Genomic DNA, 20,957 nt, shown 5'->3' with positions numbered 1-20,957 from the left:
GCAGCACTGGGACCTCTGGGATCAGCCAGGTCGCCAGAGCCACCAGGGACTCCAGGACTGATAGCGTCACCAGCGCCAGCTGGGTCGCCAGGGCCATTGTGGCCACCAGCACCACCCGGCATGCCGTGGTCATCACGTGCTGTGCCAGCAGCAAAGGCCATGGCACCCGTGTCTTCATCGGCTGCCCTCGCGGCTCCTCCACTATGTGCCTCGGACTCCATCTTGAACCCCTCTCCCCCTCCCTCTGCGGCATGAAAGACTGAACCCTCCCTACAGAATCCAGCCCTGTAGTGCGACCGGCAACTCAGCATCAGCAGAGTGCCTGCGCAAACAAACCCTGGTCCTACCTCACAATTGGTTCCCACTGACAATGGGCATCCCCTGCTGAAGCTTCACGTGTTCACGTGCAGTGTCGCCCCAATGTGCGGGCAGAGACACACCCATGTGGTCTGCACCCTCTAAGTTAGCCCTGCCTCAGGCCCAGAAACCTGATAAATGACTTAGCTGTTGTGAGGCCTCTGGGTGGCGCTTCACCCTTAGTGTGAGAGCAGCTCCTCAGTGCACATGCTCAAACAGACCCCACCCCACTCCTCAGGGCACGCGACTGTTTCCCGTCTGAGCCTGCAAACCCCAAGTGAGCCCCGGTCCCTGTGCATCTCCAAGACCGCACTGCTGCCAACCTGGCCATGCTCACAGGTGAGCGTCCTGCTGAGCGCAGGTCCTTATCTTCGACTTCTGGAGGGGAGTCGGGCACTGCTGGGTCAGGGCCAGTGTGTCCCTCTGGTGTCCCGCATGTAGCTCATGTGTGTGTATGTGCTTCTATGTGTGTGAGCACATGGGCAGGTACATGCACATGGGCGTGTGAGCATGTGTGTCTGTGTGTGTGCCCGAGAGAGAGTGCCCATGCACAGGTGCCAGCACATAGGGGTGTGCATGTGTATGTGGAGGTTCATGCACATAGGCATGTGCATGTGTGTGCAGGTGCTTTCACATGGTCATGGGCATGTGTGTGAGAGAGAAAGCAAGCACATGCTCAGGTGTTGCACATGGGTGTGTCTTTGTGTGTGAGAGAGTTTGTCATCAGTTGCATGAACATGTGTGTGTGCACGAGAGAGCACATGGTTCAGGTGCATGCATATGGGCATGTGTGTATGTGTGTGTGGGCACATATGCAGGGCCCCACCCTGGACGCATGAGTCCAGGGATTCGGAGTGGGCTCTGCCTGGCCGCCTGGGGAGGGAAGCGGGGACTGCTGTTGGATTCACTGGGGATGCCTTGGGGATGTCATGGGGCTCTGGGCACACAGACCACAGGAACTCTAGATTGTGGGCCTCCTACGGCCCCCCAGAAGCATGGAAGGGACTGGCTGGCCCCAAGGGCTGCAGGAGAAGCAATGTCCCCTGGGACACTCCCAGTCTCTTGGCCCTCTGCTGGCACAGCGTTCATGGGTTCACCCTCCCCAGGAACAAAGTTGTGCGGCTCTCTGGGGGCCTGGAGGAGTCAAGTCAACAGGCAAGGTACAGCCGAGGGTGATGGCAGGGCTGGGGTAAGTGTTTATCTCTTCCCCATACCCTTCTGCCCACAAGTCGGCAGGGTCAGCTGATGCATTACAGTGGGGATCCGGGGCTGCCTACCTGGCCTCCTCATGCTGGCCCCTACCCTGCCCTCTGGGATGGGCACCTCTGCTGCAGGGACCTGAGGTGGGCACCCACCTGGGTATGGCTCCCACGTGAGAGCTTCAAGCTGATTCCCTTTCCATGCCTCAAATCCTCCATGTGGCAGGTTCACTGAACCCCACGTGTCTGTCACATCCAGTCCTGAGATGGCCGAGGGGGCCCTTGAAGGGCTTCCCTTACACCCTGACATGGGATGGATGGGTGGGGCTGGGTGAGGGCCAGGGTCCAGTGGGGACACCCTTACTGTGCTAAAAGCTTCTGCAAACATAGCAATAAGTACATCATTTCCAGCCTGGCTGTGGAGCTCTGTGTGGTTGGTCCCCTTCTGTCACCCCGCTGTCCTAAGATGCTTTCCCTCCTTCCCTCAGAGAATCTCCTCTTTCCAGCTCAAACTCAACCCACTCAAGGAGCCTCTCAGCTTCATGAAAGTCCTCGAGTGGAATGCTTCCATCTTTGCTTTTGCTACCTGTGGAGGTTTTAAGGGCAAAACAGAAATTCAAGGGCCTTGTGCTTATAAAGTTCTTGAGACTAGAATGATTCCAGCTACTTTTGGTTATCCATTCACGTTGAATGAAGCATTGTTTCAGACACCTCAAAATGTAAATATCTGTAATGTCGATTGGAAAAAATATGTCCTTATTGGAGATTACTCTTCTGCACAGTTCTGTGTTACTTTTGCAGTCTTTGTCTTCCTGTACTGCATTGCTGCTCTTCTGCTCTATGTTGGTTACACTAACCTGCATCGTGATAGTTAAATGCTTTCCATGACTGACTTTGTAATTACTATTGTTGCCACTTTTTTGTGGTTGGTGAGCACTTCAGCTTGGGTTAAAGCTCTTAAAGTTACTAAAATAGCTACCAGTCACTATATTGTCCAGGAACTTAAGCCTTGTAATCTTCAGAAGTGATGTATCATTTTGCCTATGTGACTAGTATGGGATCCCTAAATGTATCTGTGATCGTTGGCTTTCTGAATATGACACTTTGGGGAGGAAATGCTTGATTTGTGTACAAGGAGACCAGCTTTCACAGTCCATCACATAATTCTACTTCTCAAGGAGGTATTCCTCCTCCAACTGGAGTATAATTGAAGGGAGAAGTCCAATGTATGAAATAAGTATCTATACTATGACCTGTTCCCAACATCTTGAGAAGCACTTTTTGTTTCTAACAAAAGTAATGGCTTTTTAATAAATTGGTGGGTTTAAAATTTTGCTGCTTTTTTACATAAAACTTGTGCCTTTCCTACAAATTCAAGATGTAAATGTATTCTCACATGTGAATTTGAAAATTCAGGGACTTATTATGAGATGATATACATTTTTAAATGAACAGTAATTTCTTCACTACACTGTTTTCCCTCCAAAGTGTTTACACCTTAAGCCTTAATGTATATATATATCTTCAATCAGAAAATAGTTCTACTGTCATATCATAACAGTAAGAAAATATCTATTAGAATATACATTCAGTTCAGTCACTCAGTCATGTCTGACTTTTTGCAACTCCATGGACTGCAACACGCCAGGCCTCCCTGTCCATCACCAACTCCGGGAGTTTACTCAAAATCATGTCCATTGAGTTGAGGATTCCATACATCCATCTCATCCTCTGTCAGCCCCTTGTCCTCCCAGCGTCAATCTTTCCCAGCATTGGGGTCTTTTCAAATGAGTCAGTTCTTCACGTCAGGTGGCCAAAGTATTGGAATTTCAACTTCAGCATCAGTCCTTCCAATGAATATTCAGGACATCCTTTAGGATTGACTGGTTGGATCTCCTTGCAGTCCAAGGCACTCTCAAGAGTCTTCTCCAACATCACAGTTCAAAAGCATCAATTCTTCAGTGCTCAGCTTTCTTTATAGTCCAACTCTCACATCCATATATGACTAGTGGAAAAACCATAGCCTTGACTAGATGGACCTTTGTTGGCAAAGTAATGTCTCTGCTTTTTAATATGCTGTTTGGTTTGGTCATAGCTTTTCTTCCAAGGAGCAAGAGTCTTTTAATTTCATGGCTGCAGTCACCATCTGCAGTAATTTTGGAGCTCAAGAAAATAAAGTGTCTCACTGTTTCTATTGTTTCTCCATCTATTTGCCATGAAGTGATGGGACTGGATGTCATGATCTTAGTTTTTTGAATGTTGAGTTTTAAGCCACCTTTTTCACTCTCCTCTTTCACTTTCATCGAGAGGCTCCTTAGTTCTTCTTTCTGCCATAAGGGTGGTGTCATCTGCATATCTCAGGTTATTGATATTTCTCCCGGCAATCTTGATTCCAGCTTGTGCTTCATCCAGCCCAGTGTTTCTCCTGATGTACTCTGCATATAAGTTAAATAAGCAGGGTGACAATATACAGCCTTGACATAATCCTTTTCCTATTTGGAACCAGTCTGTTGTTCCATGTCCAGTTCTAACTGTTGCTTCCTGAGCTGCATACAGATTTCTCAGGAGGCAGGTCAGGTAGTCTAGTATTCCCATCTCTTTCAGAATTTTCCACAGTTTGTTGTGATCCACACAGTCAAAAGCTTTGGTATAGTCAATAAAGCAGAAATAGATATTTTTCTGGAACTCCCTTGCTTTTTATATGATCCAATGGATATTGGCAGTTTGATCTCTGGTTCTTCTGCCTTTTCTAAAACTACTTTGAACATCTGGAAGTTCACAGTTCATGTATTGCTGAAGCCTGGCTTGGAGAATTTTGAGCATTACTAGTGTGTGAGATGAGTGCATTCATGCAGTAGTTTGAACATTCTTTGACATTGCCTTTCTTAGGGATTGGAATGAAACCTGACCTTTTCCAGTCCTGTGGCCACAGCTGAAATTTCCAAATTTGCTGGTATATTGAGTGCAGCACTTTCACAGCCTCATCTTTCAGGATTTGAAATAGCTATCCTGGAATTCCATCACCTCCACTAGGTTTGTTCGTAGTGATGCTTCCTAAGGCCCACTTGACTTCACATTCCAGGATGTCTGGCTCTAGGTGAGTGATCACACCATCATGATTATCTGGGTCATGAAGATCTTTTTTGTACAGTTCTGTGTATTCTTGCCACCGCTTCTTAAGATCTACTGCTTCTGTTAGGTCCGTACAATTTCTGTCTTTTATTGAGCCCATCTTTGCATGAAATGTCCTTTGGTATCTCTAATTTTCTTGACGAGTTCTCTAGTCTTTCCCATTCTATTGTTTTCCTCTATGTCTTAGCATTGATCTCTGAGGAAGGCTTTCTTATCTCTCCTTGGTATTCTTTGGAACTCTACATTCAAATGGGTATATCTTTCCTTTTCTCCTTTGTCTTTCACTTATCTTCCATGCACAGCTATTTGTAAGGCCTCCTCAGACAACCATTTTGCCTTTTTGCACTTCTTTTTCTTGGGGATGAACTTGATCCCTGCCTCCGGTACAGTGTCACAAACCTCTGTCCCTAGTTCTTCAGGCACTCTGTCTATCAGATCTAGTCCCTAGAATCTATTTCTCACTTCCACTGTATAATCGTAAGGGATTTTATTTAGATCATACCTGAATTGTCTAGTGTTTTTTTTTCCTACTTTCTTCAGTTTAAGTCTGAATTTGGCAATAGGAAATTCATGATCTGAGCCACAGTCATCTCCCATTCTTGTTTTTGCTGACTGTATAGAGCTTCTCCATCTTTGGCTGCAAAGAATATAATCAATTTGATTTGGATATTGACAATCTAGTGATGTCCATATGTAGAGTCTTCTCTTGTGTTGTTGGAAGAAGGTGTTTGTGATGACCAGACTTTCTCTTGGCAAAACTCTGTTAGCCTTTGTCCTGCTTCATTCTGTACTCCAAGGCAAAATTTAACTGTTACTCCAGGTATCCCTTGACTTCCTACTTTTGCATTCCAGTCCCATATAATGAAAAGGACATCTTTTTTTGGGTGTTAGTTCTACAAGGTCTTGTAGGTCTTCATAGAACCATTCAGCTTCTGCTTCTTCAACATTACTGGTCGGGGCATAGACTTGGATTACCATGATATTGAATGGGTTGCCTTGGAAATGAAGAGAGATCATTCTGTCATTTTTGAGACTGCATCCAAGTACTGCATTTTGGACTCTTGTTTTTTGACTGTGATGGCTTCTCCATTTCTTCTAAGTGATTCTTGCCCACAGTAGTAGATACAAAGGTCATCTGAGTTAAATTCACCCATTCCAGTCCATTTTAGTTCCCTAGTTCCTAAAATGTCGATGTCATCTCCTGTTTGACCACTTCCAGTTTGCCATTATTCATGGACCTAACATTCCAGGTTCCTATGCAATATGGCTCTTTACAGCATTGGACTTTACTTCCAACACCAGTCACATCCACAACTGGGTGTTGGTTTTGCTTTGACTCCCATCTCTTCCTTCTTTCTGGAGTTATTTCTCCACTGATCTCCAGTAGTATATTGGGCACCTACTGACCTGGGGAATTCATCTTTCAGTCGACCAAATTTCCACCTCAGTCAGTCTCTCCCATCAGGAAGCTTCCATAAGCCTCTTATCCTTCTCCATCAGAGGGCAGACAGACTGAAAACCACAATCACAGAAAACTAGCCACTTTGATCACATGAACTGCAGCCTTGTGTAACTTAATGAAACCATGAGCCATGCCGTGTAGGGCCACCCAAGACAAACGGGTCATGGTGGAGAGTTCTGACAAAATGTGATCCACTGGAGAAAGGAATGGCAAACCACTTCAGTATTCTTGCCTTGAGAACCCCATGAACAGTATGAACAGTATGACCAACCTAGACAGCATATTAAAAAGCAGGGACATTCCTTTGCCAGCAAAGGTCCATCTAGTCAAAACTATGGTTTTTCCAGTAGTCATGTATGGATGTGAGAGTTGGACCACAAAGAAGGCTGAGTGCCGAAGAATTGATGCTTTTTGAACTGTGGCGTTGGAGAGGACTCCTGAGAGCCCCTTGGACTGCTAGATCAAACCTGTCAATTCTCAAGGAAATCAGTCCTGAATATTCATTGGAAGGTCTGATGCTGAAGCTGAAACTCCAATATTTTGGCCATCTGATGGTGAAGAACTGACTCATTGAAAAAGGACCTGATGCTGGGAAAGGTTAAAGCCAGGTGAAGAAGGGAACAACAGAGGACGAGATGGTTGGATGGCATCAGTGACTCAAAGGACATGAGTTTGAACAAGCTCTGGAAGTGGGTGATGGACAGGGAGGCCTGGTGTGCTGCAGTCCATGGGGTCACAAAGAGTATGACATGACTGAGTGACTAAACTGACTGACTGACCATGTTCCAGTCATTGTGCTCAACAATAAACCCAAAAGAGGTCATTTCATCCTCACATATACTGCCATTTTCACCACAATTATCTTTAATAGTGGGATGATTTTTTCTTTTCCACGCTTGCCTATATTTTCTCTGTCTCTGACAGTGACTGTGGGTTACATTTGTAATCCCCCCCCAAAAAAATTAAGAAACTTAGTCAGATATTGTTTAGAAAAAATTTTAATTAGTCCCCAAGTGAACTATTTTGCCAAAGTTTTAGTTACCCTGTTTAAATCATTTGAGGTTGATGTTTCCCTTGAAAGTGGTGCTAATTGGCACCTTTTCTTGATGCAATTAGAAGCTCCGTCCTGATGTCTCTCAGGTCCCTGAGCCTTGGGGCCTTGGCTAACCATCGGGGGGGGGGGGGGCAGGGTGGCACAGCTCTGCCTGCCTTTGTGACTTTGAGCTGCTACCAAAAAGCAACCCTTTCTATCTAAGTTGCATGCATAATGCTCATCGCACCTGGACAGGTGTTCCTCTAGAGGACAAGTGAGAGTTTGCTTCAGCAGTGTTTCATCACTATCACATGAGCATTTTTTGCTCTTTTACTTCTTCCAAGTACATGTGTGTACATGCACATGTGTGGGTAAACACAGAAACCACACACCCACACCAAGCCGTTTTCACATGGCCCAGCACATCACAGCCCCACCTCGCACAGACACTTCTGGCTGGTTATCAGTCAAGGCCTGCACCTTTTTGAATCAGAGAAGACTTGTTTGGAATAGAGTAAATATATTTAAAACCGATTAGGTATAATCTTTTATGACTAAGGCTAAGCAGTGATAGGGCCTGAGCATATAAATTCAAGGAAGTTTATGGTTAAACCAGCAAGGCTCTCATTGCCAGATACTGAACATATTTTTTGAATTTCTGAGCTTCAAGTCAGTGCAGACACCTAAACCCAGATGTCCTGTAGGACCTGGACCCAGCCAGCCCTAGCTGACCTCACTCTATTTCTACCACTTTCCAATGCTTCCCTCTTCTTCCTTTATTGCTTTGATGACAGTCTTTTTCCACATCCTCCTACTCTCTCTACTGCCATCCATCTAATCATGTTCAGTCATTAAGTTGTGTCTGACTCTTGGCAACCCCCTGGATTACAATCCACCAGGCTTCTCTGTCCATAGAATTCTCCAGGCAAGAATACTGGAGTGGGTTAGCCATTTCCTCCCCTAGGAGATCTTCTTGACCCAGGGAGCAATCTACATTTCCTGCATCTCTTGCACTGGCAGGCAGATTATTTACCACTGAGCCACCTGGGAAGCCCATTCATCTAATCAATACCCCAGATTATCCCTAGGCACTCAACCTAGGCTGCCTTTTACCAGTGTGGCATCATCTTTTACCTGATACATTCCTCTACCCCTGCTCTCTCGGAACCCCTAGGATCTCCCTCAACCCCTATAGACCCACACCCTGTCCTATCCCACCCAAGAGAGGTTCTCCCTCCTCCCTGCCCCCCGCCCCCCGCCGTGCTGCCAGACCCCCATTTGATTGCCTGGAAGTGGTGGAAGCACCTATCTTTGCACCCCTGCCCATCGAAGGCCATGTGTATGTATGTGTGTTCATGCACATGAATACCTGGGTTGGGGCTGTCCCGCCTTCCTTGCACACACAGCAAGGCCATGGTGGTCAGCTGTCATCCCGTCAGAGATGTCCCATTGTCTTAAGTGTGGACTGGACTGAGACAGTTATTAAAAAGAGGTCCAGAACTAAGAGGCATCTAAGCTGTGCCTTAAAGTGAAGGGGAGATGAGTGGTGAGAGTAGGTGAGGATTTCTCAGCAAGGGGACTGCTTGGGAAGAGGAGACTAGTCGGTATCTTAACTTCTCTAAAGTCTTTATTATGGACTTTTCACATCTACACACAAGGAGAGAGGACAATATTTAAAAAAAAAAAAAAAAAGCTACCTATATTTCACCCAGCTTCAACACTTGTCAACATTTCACTGAATTATTTTGAAAATAAGGATTTATGGATGAGAAATAATATTTCTTGAAAAGATAAGGGGCATCCCTCTAAGTTTGTCTAATTAAAGGGGCATCACAGGGCCCTGGAGCACAGGGCCTGAGTACGGTTGCAACACAAAGGTTTTCTTGGTTGCTGTCTCTCTCTCTCTTTCACTTCTGTTCTCTGTGCACAGAGATTGAAATTAGTGATCACCTCACCTTCCCTTCGATCAACCTAGAATCATCATCAGGGTTCCTGCAAGGATCTCAGAATGTTATCTCACCCTGCCCCTCCAGGCTCTGACCTTCTTCAGGTCTGAGGGCACAGAAGGAAGCTCAGCTCCTGGGGGATTGGGCAGGGCAATGTGAGAGCCCCTGGTACCACACCAGGATGTGGTACTTCTCAGCACCACTGATTCGGTGCCCTGCTTGCCAAGGCCACCTCCAAGTGTTGTCCCATGCCATCCTTGTTGCAGTCCTAGGAGATGTGGAATAGTATCACCCCTATTGAATAACAACACGAGCCTCTCTTTCTGCAGAGCATCAATAGCACTGAACTGTCACTGGTCCATCAGCTCTTTTGGCAGAGCCTCTAGTGGATTCTCCCCTGTTGCCTCCATCTTCTCTCAGCGACTTGCAGTGGCCTTGGCACAGGCCACAAAGCAAGTAGTACTGGACATGAGAAACAGTTACCCACATGGTTCCTGCCCTCTAAGATCTGCCACTCCCACTGAGATGTGCCCTCTGGTGACTCTGAGTGTCCCTTTGAGGCAGGAGAGGGGGGTCATCACCTAGGAATGATCAGGGAGGTGGTAGGAGCCATGAACTAAGGAGGGCAGGCAAGGTTGGCAATAATGGATGCTCATGGAGGCTTTGGGGGGGTTCAGTGAGGAATGTTTTGGGGGGGGGTTAAACCGTCAGCAAGTATATTATTGACTGAACCTAAAGGCTACAGGCAGGCACTCATTGTGGTGGTTGAGTTGCCCAGTGAAGGGTCATCACGGACCCAGATCCTTTTCCTCCTCACCCTTCTAACAGCATGTGGGTGTTCCTAGGCTTGGTGGTGGGATGAATCACTCCTTCCTATGAAGTAATAGCTTGTAACCATGGTGTTAAAATAATTTGCTTTATTTTAGTATTTTGGCTAGACAAACATTCACTAACACCCCAGAGCCACCCCATCTAAGAAAGCATTAGGGTTTGTTCCATCTCTGACCACAAGAAAGGGCACGATAAGGTCCAGGCACCTGCAGAACCTCAGAACAGCCCTCAGGATGGGGCACAGAGCTGCAAGGGGTGCAGTGAGATGACCAAATGGGCTCTTGCACGTGGACCCCCATTCCCCGTTCCCGTGCATGGGACCACCACCTGGTCCAGTCATGTCTCTCCAGGAGTCTCTTGAGGGCACCCTTGACTTCCTTATTCCTCAGACTATAGATCATAGGGTAGAGCATGGGAGTGACGTTGGTGTAGATTAAAGACACAATTTTGTCCTGTTCTGGGGTGTAGCATGACCTGGGGCGAATGTAGATGAATATTGCACAGCCGTAATGCAGAAGGGAGACCAGTAGGTGCCCAGCACAGGTGGAGAAGGCTTTGCTCCTGCCTTCAGCCGAGTGGATTCTGAGGATGGCAGTGATAATGAACCCATAGGAGAGCAGGATCAGCAGGAAAGGGATCAACAAGATGAGCAGGCAAACAAGGAAGACTGCAATCTCATTGGCCTGTGTGTCCGAGCAGGCCAGGAATAGCACAGCAGGGATGTCACAGAAGAAATGATTGATCTTGTGGGACTGACAAAAGGGCAGGAGGAATATCAGTGTGGTGAGGGTGAGTGAGAGTGCAAAGCCGCTGATGCATGCCAGAGCCAGCATCTGCACACACGCAGTCCTGGTGACAATGAATGTGTAGTGAAGGGGCTTGCAGATGGCCACGAAGCGGTCATAGGCCATCACAGCCAGGAGGAAACACTCTGCTCCACCCAGTGAGATGAAGAGATGCATTTGCAGGGCACATCCCAGAAAGGGCATCCGCTGGCTCCCGGACAGGATACTGGCCAGCATGTTGGGGACGATGACCAATATATAGCAGATTTCAATGGTGGACAGGTTGCGGAGGAAGAAATACATGGGAGTCTGGAGGCATGAGTCAAAGAGGGTGATAAGCACAATAGTCATGTGTCCTGCTAGGGTGACAAGATGCATGATTAGAAAGAGTCCAAAAAAGAAGATTTGTAGTTCAGCCAGGTCCCCAAAGCCCAAGATAATAAACTCAGAGCTTAAGGTGAGGTTTCTCTGCAATAGGACCATCCTATATTCTCCTTTATAGAGCTCCTGGGATGGAAAAGTCAGCTTTCTAGCAATCCACTAGGTCATGGGAGCCTCTGGAGTCCTTTCTACAGATGGCCGTTGTCCTCATTCTATGAGCTTTTGGACTTCTGTCTTCTGTTCACTGAGAGCAAAGGCACACTCACTCTGATGTGACATCACTTTGCCTGTTATTACAGAAATAAACTGAGATGAGTAAAATCTATGTATGAAGTAGTTTTTAATAGACACTGTTAATAGTCCTCCTTCTGGCTACATTTTGAAGGGTTGTCTCATTGGAGTGATTGGGAACTGAGGTTGTTACTTTAAAGTGAAAGTCACTCAGTTGTGTCTGACTCTTTGTGACCCCATGGACTATACAGTCCATAGAATTCTCTAGGCTAGAATACTGGAGTGGGTAGCCTTTCTCTTGTCCAGGGGACCTTCCCAACCCAGGGACCAAGCCCAGGTCTCCTGCACTGCAGGCAGATTCTTTACCAGCTGAGCCACCAGGGAAGCCCAAGAATACTGGAGTGGGTAGCCTATTCCTTCTCCAGAAGATCTTCCTCACCCAGGAATCAAACCAGGGTCTCCTGCATTGCAGGTGGATTCTTTACCAGCTGAACTACCAGGGAAGCCAGTTAATAAGCATTTTAAAATATAAAGTGACTCTGTGAAGCAGTGTGACATGTTTCCTCTGTCATTTGTAAACTGGATTAGATGGCAGTCCCCAGAATTCCAGTAATGCTGTGGAAATATTGCCATTTTAATTTACAACCAGGATAAACTACATTCAACCAGGAACCAAGGGATCTAAGTTCTAGTTGTCATCTTGCACCATGTGACCCTGAATACTCTCAACTTCTGAAGTCAGAAGCCTCATCACAAATGAAAGGCGCTGAATCGGATGTTACTTAAACTTAGGTTTAAACAGACACTGGGCCGACAGGGTCATTGACACTATAGGGAATTCTGTAGAACGTAAGGTCCAGCAAGTCGATCTTAAAGACACTTTGACTTTGTGTATCAGCTATGTTGTCCCTACCTTGCCACTCCCCCAAACTCCCAGAATCCTGCATCCTGTGAACAGGATGTCCAGACAGGAAGAAGCATCACCAGCAGGAGTTTCTGTCTCTCCTGTTCCAGCTGTACTCAGTCTCAGGGTGACCCCAACTTACTTGTCACCCTTTTCTGAGCCCTGGACTGACTTAGTTGCCCCCCTAGCTTCCCACAGTGCTCCAGGCTTCCTCAACCATATTATTCACCACTGAGTCTTGTAATTCTTTAATTCTTTTCCTGGCTACCCTAACAGCCTGTGAGCTCCATGATGGCAAGGATGATGCCACAGTTAGCCTCACAGATAGTGGCTGGCACATGTTAGTATTATTGATAAAGATTTGTTGACTAAAAGCCTGCTCATTTCTGCATCTTCCACACTTAGGACCAATTGGACATGGAGTAGATACCCAAAATATATGCTGGAGTTCATGTTAAGGGAGATTAGGGAATCTTTGACATACTGGGGGTGTGGAGCTCATGATTGTCTGGGGAGGATGTAGAGTGAGAAGAACAGAAGGCAAAGCGGTGGACCCAGTCATGCGGAGCCTAACAGGACAGAACTAGGGACAAGAACTCTCAGGACACAGGAGTTGAGTCGCCAACGTGACAGTGGCTTTAGCTGCTTTGTGTCCTGAATGTGGGAAGAACCAGGCACCTTCTGGGACTTTGGGAGACATGTTTACTTCTTTATCCCCCTAGTAGGACCCATATTTCAATTAGGAAGGCTTGTGTTTAGCCTTTGATTTCTTCCTGTGCATCCCTTTCACACGGCAGAAGATAGAAGATTGCTAAACAATGTAGAGAACCAAGACATTGAAAATCAACAGGAGTTAAGGGCCTCCTGGAAATGGAGGTGTCACTTCAAGGACAGGAGCTCACTTAGGTACCATTTTGACTGGGGCCGCTGTGTTAGGTCCATTGAAACCTGAAAAGTCATCTTGCCAATAGTTTTTCTTGGCTATCTACAATGTTTGTGATGCTAGTTTTTCAGACACTTGCCTGTTACCTTGACTGTTCTTTTTTTTTTAATTGATCCAAAGAGCAGCTAGAGTCTCTAATTTGGATGGGTCCCTGGAGGACTGTTTGCCCACTTGTCAGTGCAGAGCAGATGATTATGAAGTCTTCCCTAGATGGTACCTTCCCTGCTCCCAGCCCTGCCACCAGCTCTTCCTGGAAAACTACACTAAGTCCCTGCCTGGTAGAGTGCACAGCCAAGCCCAGCTTTCTGCTCTGCCAACAGTCTGAGTGAGGCCATGCTTCCAGGTTCTCAGTTCTCTTCCTTGGACTCAGACCCTTGGCTCTGGCTTTGCCACACCCAGTCACTTGCACTCTTTTTTTTTTTTCCCATGACAGGACTGCAGGCCTGTGGGGACTGCTTTGTTTTATTTGGGCCCTCAACCTTGGAAATACTGAAAACACATGAATAAAAGTCTCATGAGATCCAAATACTTTAAAAATGAGAAATGATAGTCAGGGTGACAGTTTCTGGTCTTTCAAGCCTCGCCCTGCTCTCCAGAGTAAATCACTCTCAGCCTTGAGGCTCACTTCTTTCCGTCCTTTGCTCTGTGTGCACAAGCACAGGCACCTCCCCCACACATATATGAACATACACACAGGCACATTCCCACCTGTGTACCCAGAAACAAACATACACACACTTTACACACACCAGCATAAGCACAATCACATGTACACACACACACACACACACCTAATACACACATGCATGCAAGTATTAACACATGCACACATGCATCCATATATTCACACACTCACATGTGTATATATATAAACATTCATTACCCATTAACAAGCTGAAATAGGATCATATTATACAGACTCACTGCCCTTAGTGTTTTCACCTATTAATGTATCTGGAAGAAGTTTTCAGTCAGTGCATACTGGTTTGCTTCATTCTTTTAACTGCTGCATTCTATAGTGTGGATGTGCTATAATGTAATTAATTATGATTAAATAATAATAAAATCTATAAACATAAGTAAATGAAACATGATTGAAATGAATGAGACTTTAATCAGTCTTTCACTACTTCACGGTTGAAGTGGTTTCTATTTGTTCCTCACCACACGCCATGGTCTGAAGCACAACCCTGCTGTGAATGCGGCTCCTGCTGTCTTCCTGCATACCTAGGGCAGCCCTGGAAAAGAGACCTGATGTTACCTGGGAGGTGCAGATCAGTGTGTGAAGTGAAAAGCCAGGGGGAAGCTGGAGAAGGAAGAAAAGCCTCTCTTCAGGGAAGCAGGGCCAAGTGGCCTGCACCTGGTGACGCAGCTTTCCCACAGCTAGGCAGGTGGCTCTCCTGCATGTTTGGACCACGGGCAGCGAGTCCCGGAAAGGCCTGCCTGCTGGCTGGCAGGAAGGGAGTGTCCTCAGAGGAGCTGCTCTATTCTGTCATTTACATAGAGGCGGTGGAGGCAGGACTCAAGTAGCCCTAGGGGAGGAGAGGTGGGGCTGTGGTCCAGTCCCCTGAGAGGAGTGCGTTCCCCAGGTTGTACAGCTGAACCCAAACCCAATGACTTAGGTTTTCTTTGCAAAAACTCTGGTCTAGATGTTGACAACCTGGTTGAAGTCAGATCTGGTGAAAGTGCAGGGCCCACTGTGCTGGCCCCAGAATGTGAATGGACCTCAGGCAGAAAATGTACAGGTTTCCCTGAATTCACATCAAGCCTTCAAGTCTTGCTATAGAGGAGTGTACGGTGAGCAGTGGAATCTGAAATTGGAGAGCTTGTAAGTCACCCCCCAAACACCAAAGCTGAGATTCTACAATGGGACAGAATCAGGGCCATCAGAGTTTCCATTTTTAACCTGCAAAATCTGAGTCATCAAACTAGCTTTATTGAATGAAATGGGGAAAAAAAGTTATGAAAGCTTGAGAAAGCTACTACTCAGTTGACACCAGCTGCTGCCTAACACTTTCACCTTCCTGGCCCCGGTCTAGGTGATCTGCGTCATCGTACAGCCTCCATTCAGAAAGCAGTCCCTACCTGCAGCCACTGGGGACCGCTGACTGCAGGCCTTCATTTTGTTCACTTCCACAGCCCACAGGCATGCTCAGAAAAGCCTTGTTACCACCGCAGTTCTGGTGGGGAATACCTGCACCCAGGCCAAGGCCTTGGAGGGCTAGCTCAGTGTTGGGTTGCAGGCAGCAGCAGGAGAAGTCCCGCCCGCCAGCATTTTGCCACACCCTGCAACCAGAAACAGGACTCCCAAGAGCCCTTTTGGTGCTTAGAATCGAACACAGTTTCCCCTTGATTCATTCCAGTAGTTTCCACCTCTGGTCCTGACCCCAGGATGGGCACTTGTCCCCCTTCCTCTTCCTCCTCTCTGGCCTGTTTCTACGCTTGGCCACAGTTTCTAATACAAAAGCTCTTCTGCCATCTGATGGAGACAAATGCCATGGAACTGGCTTGGGGAACACTTTGTCGAGGTGACTTTGCTGGAGAGACATGGTGTGGCAGTGGGTCTTAGTTGCAGCAGGCAGGTCTTCTATTTTGGTTGCAGTGTGCAAGATCTTTTAGTTGTAGCATGTGGGATCTAGTTCCCTGACCAGGGATGGAACCTGGGTCCCCTGCATTGGAAGCACGGAGTCTTAGCCACTGGACCACCAGGAAAGTCCCTGCAAGGAAAACTTTGAACTTTATTGTCTCCCCAGGAAATTCATCAAGGGTTTATTTCTGGAATATCTTGCGCTTGTCATGTGATTTTTCTGGCATAAACTCTGATGAGATATGTTGGGCACTGGTGGCTGGAAATACTAGGAGGAGAAAATAGAATGACTAAGGAGTAAACTTTTGTCTGTGGGTCCACCACAGAGTTAAGAGCGAAGCCCAGTGGCTTAAGAGGTACAAATATCTGTGAAATGTTGGATATGTACACCAAGGGGGAACTCTTGGTTCCTCTGGTTTCCTGGAGGAAGGAGACACTACATGGCAATACAGTGAAACATGCTGTGCGTGGGCAGCATCCAAAGGTCTACATTTCCTTACCTGGGGGAATTTGTCACAGGCTCTTGGTGTGGCGTATTTGGTCTCTTTCTCCTTTCCTTTCCATGCAGCTGGATGGGAGGCAGCGGTGCTGCAGGCATGACCCTGCTCTACAAACCCTGAATTTTCCTCCAGTGCGTTGTTCAAAGTCTGATGGTTTGTGGATCTAGGGAATTAGCTGTATTCACAAAGCAGCCTTTATCAGTGTAGACACTTTACTTCCCTATCTGGCAGGGAAAAGGGATGCTGTTTATTGGCCCTTCTTCACTCCTCCAAATTCTCAACTTCAGTATTAATATTTGTATTCAGTTTTCTTAGAAATTGTGCTGCCAAGTATGCAGGCATGCAATCTTGACTTGGGGGTGGGGGACAGATCTCAGAATTCCCTTGGTTTCTTCAGGAGCATTTCTGGTCCCTGGAGGGAACTCCACTCCCCCTTCCTCACTTTATGGGTAGAGACTGTAGGCCTCTTCATGGAACCATGTGCTTGTATTTGGTTAGGATGTGATGAAGCAATCTGGTTGATTGTTTTTCCCTCAACAGTCTCTTCATAGTTTTATTTATCGAGGTATAGTTGATGTGCAGTATTATATGTTACAGGTGTACAACACAGTGACTCACAGTTTTTAAAGATTATGCTCTATAGTTATTATAAAATATTACTTATATTCCCTGAGCTGTACACTATTTTGTACATAGTACTTTGTACTTGTTAATCCTGTTAGTGGCAGGCCAATGGGGTCTCTTTATTTTCCTGCCTTGTATTTGGGCAACAACAAGTAATTCCATAGTTGGAACCACCTGTAGGTAGGTAAGTATTGGAGTTCTAGGACCACCAAGCATCCCACGCCCTTAATTTCCTTCCACCTGCTTCCTTCTCCCCGATGATAAGAATCCACAAGCCTTTGAGCCAGGATGGGTTGGTCTCAGTCAATCCAGATTTTGGAGTTGATGAGGATACCTTTTCAGCTAGTTTTGTTGTGGGTGTTGCCCTGGCTTTTTGGTTTTCCATCCTTTTGTCTTTCTCTGTCTCTCTCTTTTCAGGGGTGAGGATTCAAAACTGATGGTGCACCTTTGCTGCTACCTTCCCAGAATCTAGAAACTGTATTACTTCTGTGTCAGAATAATTAATAAAGATATTTTCATGTTGATGCAATTAAACAGAAAAGTTAGAAGTTCTGGGCAAATCGTGACTTCACATGGGGCTAAGTCCCCTGTCCAGATTTCTCCTGAAAGGACAAATGGTAGGGGGCTGAGGGGGTAAGGTCCCCAGTGAACAGCAGGAAAACAGAACTTCTTGGGGAGTTGTACACACCAGCTGGGAAGAGCCAGGGCTGGAGGTATAACAGCTGGAAGAAGGAGCCTGGTCGCATCTGGGTGTGTCAGAGAAAGAATTGGGCACTGCCATGGAGTGGTTCTATTGGGGGAACTGTGCCCTAGCAACCCACTGGCTGCCACAGTAAGAGAGAAAGAATGTCTAGGCTGCCTTCATCTTAGGCTTCAGCCTCCCCAGCCCCACTATTATTTGTTCCACATCACAAAGGAAACATCTAAAGCTGAGGGAGGTGACATGTCTTAGCTTCCACCCAGTCACCCAGTCGGAAGGGTGGAGCTGAGCTTGGGCCTCAGGTGACCTGTCTGGCCCCAGCTCAAGTCCACCTCTCAGTCAAGTCTGGCCTCAGTTTCAGCAGGCTAATGCTTGACTCTTGTCTGCTTCATGTATCTGCTTTTGGTCCCCTTAATAGGGGACTCTTCAAATTTGGTCACAGATGCTAGAATAGAGGAGGCATATAGCAACTGATGGTCATCAGTCTATCAATTCAGGTGTGTGGACAAGAATCACTCACTCCTGAAAGGACCCTGAAATGAAGCTTTGGACAAGGAAAACAGAAGTCCCCCTTGTTTGGCTACGAGCGTGCAGCCCACACTTGCTATCTGTTGTAAATATTTGGCTCCAAGAGTCAATCCATTTGCTCTGCCAGGACCACATTTACAATTGTGGCCAATCACAACATCAGTAATGTGCTTGGCAAACACCTCTAATCGTTTCTTCTGAGGTTCTCTTGTCATGATCCTTTTATTTTTCCTAAGGCTCTCTCTGCTTAACAAGGGCTAGGAGAGGTGACTCCCCAGTCAGACTGAAGATCAGAGTTGGGGTTCCTTTCCTGAGCCACGTGATTCAGGGACATGCCTCTGTCTGCCTACATGGTGAGTCAAGCTGAAGACGTGCTGGCTATAGCTGTCCTTTTGTGTGTCCTGAGCAAGAGGACAGGCCTTTCTCATGACCTATCTTGATTTCACTGCAGCCCTGATCTGTGAGCAGTGGGGAGTAGCTGAGGGCTCCAGGGCCTCAGATGCAGAAAACTCCAAAATCCTTGGCAAGTGTGTGCCTAGTGGGATGTCCTTCAGAAGCTGGGGACCAACTAGTTAGGAAATGCTGCTAGTTGGGGAAAGAGTGAAAATTTCGACTACACCTCTGAGAAAAGAGGACCCACGTCTGCCCACAGGCTCAATATCTATGCTGTCTGCTCTACAGAAGTAAAATCAGCCCCTCCCTGAAGGAGCTGACATATACAGCTCTTAGCTCTTCAAGTCACTGATGATGGAGCCTCCCAGCCTTCGTCTAATGGAAAGCATGCACTGGACAGAGACTAGACTTCTTCCCATATAGAAATCAAAACTTTAGGTAAGTGAGGACATCATGGTTGTCCAAAGCCCTGTTGAAATCAAACAAGCTGCGATCTGACAACAGAGAGCTAATGAAAAGCTCTTCGTGGTCATCCCAAAATTGAAAGTGAAAATCGCTCAGTCGTGTCTGACTCTTTGTAACCCCATGGAATATACAATCTAGGGAATTCTCCAGGCCAGAATACTGGAGTGGGTAGCCCTTCCCTTCTCTAGGGGAATCTTCCCAATCCAGGGATCGAACCCAGGTCTCCCACATTGCGGGTGGATTCTTTACCAGCTGAGCCACCAGGAAAGTTCACCTCAAAGTAGGTTTAATCTCAGTAAAACCAAGTTTGGCTCAAAGGAAGAGCAGGAAAGGGCAGTGTTTCTGATGTTCTCGACTCTTACCATTGAGTGTTTGGGCTCCTTCAGTGAAGGAGACCTGGGTGCCAAGCTGGCTGGAGCCAGGTACCCGGCCCACATCACAAATGCAATTTTGTCACAATTCCATCTCGTGCTGGGGTGAGGGGTGAGGAGTGGGGAGGGAAGGCATCTATGGCCTTCTCAGTGAAGAGCAGCTTGGGGCCTCTTCCTTGGAGGTGGTGTTGCCTGTATCTTAATGGTACAGGATACTTTCAAGTGAAAAGAGGCAGCTCTTGTCAGCCCTCCAGACAGCTCAGTCCGCCCCACCTCTTGAGGCCAGAGTCAGCCCTGATGGCAGCTTAAAGCCACCACCTTCCAGGTCTAACCCTCTCCATGCCCCAGGACATGGCTCTGGCCTCCTGACAGGAGTTTCCTGTGGAACAAAGCCACTCAGTGGGTGCTCTTCGAACCCAGGTACACACCCCGCTCAGGCTAAATGCAGCATTCTCAAGAAATATACACGGAGGGGTGGTTTTAAATTATGAATACTCACCATAAGCAAGAAATCATATATTGGCAACTATTTCAACCTCTGAAAAAGTTCCAGTGCTAGTTTAAAAATTGTGTGTGTGTGTGTGTGTGTGTGTGTGAGAGAGAGAGAGAGAGAGAGAGATTCACAAAACTCGTTTGGAAGGAAGTTAGCAAAATTGTCTGCAGTCTACTGATTGAGGCTGGTAGGACCTGGGGTGCGGCCTGCGAGACCCTGACTGGAGCTGGCCTCAGGCCCCTCGTGTGTCTGCTGTGACCAGAGCACAGCAAGCAGATGTCAGCGTCTATCCTCTCAGCAGAGCTCCTTCCCCTCCCCACCTCCACGGTGAGCTCCTGCTTGACTCGGGCGGTGTGCCAGGTCCCATCAGCAGAAGTAGGGGCTGCTTCCAGGACCTTGCACTGTTTTTTAGAATCTAAGAGCCTAAAGGCATGAAAGCCCTCATGCGGGAAGTGAAAGTGAGAGCCACAAGACAAGAGATGCGGCTCAACAGCCTTGGGGACCAGCAAGCAGGGGTCAGGGAAGGCCAGTTCCCCAAGCCTGACTGGGGCGAATCATTTTCTCTCTCATTCTGATATTGGGACCCTACAGTCATGAAGCTGTGGAAAAGTTGCCTGTGTCTGGTGCTCTCATGAGTGCTTTGGGACAAGACTTGAAAGCCACTAGGAAATGAAGAGGCTGTACTTGAAGCCAGTTGTTCTCAAACTTTAGAGGCACCAGAAGGCGGGTGCCTTCCTCCCATCACCCAAGATCAGGATGGTTGGACTTCTTGTCCATAGATGGTGAGCTGAGTGGAGACTGACATGCTCAGCTTTGCTTCTTCCTCTCACACCTGCCCTCTGATCAGCTATAGAGGGAACCGACTGGCTAGTTGTCATTCATTCTTCCTGTTGCAGCTGTGGTGGCACTTCTTTCCTGAGCTGAACTGGGCCCTCTGGTAAGACCTTGAACCTCCCCACAATGTACTATGTGCTACTTTATAATTGTCTTTTTTTCTTTTTTGTCCCTCCCATCAGATCGTGAACCCCTTAAGGACAGGGACTGTGTCTAGAGGTTGCCGGGAGTGAGTCTTGGTATGAGGCTCTAAAAACA

At 47.1% G+C, this 20,957-nt stretch overlaps 1 protein-coding gene and 1 pseudogene across 1 annotated transcript; one reads left to right on the top strand and one right to left on the bottom strand.

Moving 5' to 3' along the window:
* Window positions 1–420: 420 nt before the first annotated feature.
* LOC122435788 lies at window positions 421–2,508 on the top strand (annotated as a pseudogene).
* A 7,604-nt stretch (window positions 2,509–10,112) lies between these two features.
* On the bottom strand, window positions 10,113–11,228 carry LOC122435787 (olfactory receptor 10V1-like). The gene has a single exon (XM_043459867.1). It carries the CDS (start codon window positions 11,226–11,228, stop codon window positions 10,113–10,115), a length of 1,116 nt encoding a protein of 371 aa, XP_043315802.1.
* Between the last annotated feature and the right edge of the window lie 9,729 nt (window positions 11,229–20,957).

The sequence above is a fragment of the Cervus canadensis genome, chromosome X (assembly GCF_019320065.1).
Source record: "Cervus canadensis isolate Bull #8, Minnesota chromosome X, ASM1932006v1, whole genome shotgun sequence".
Lineage (NCBI taxonomy): Eukaryota > Metazoa > Chordata > Mammalia > Artiodactyla > Cervidae > Cervus > Cervus canadensis.
The sequence above is the reverse complement of the archived record's forward strand: the minus strand, read 5'-3'. Positions and strand labels throughout refer to the sequence as shown.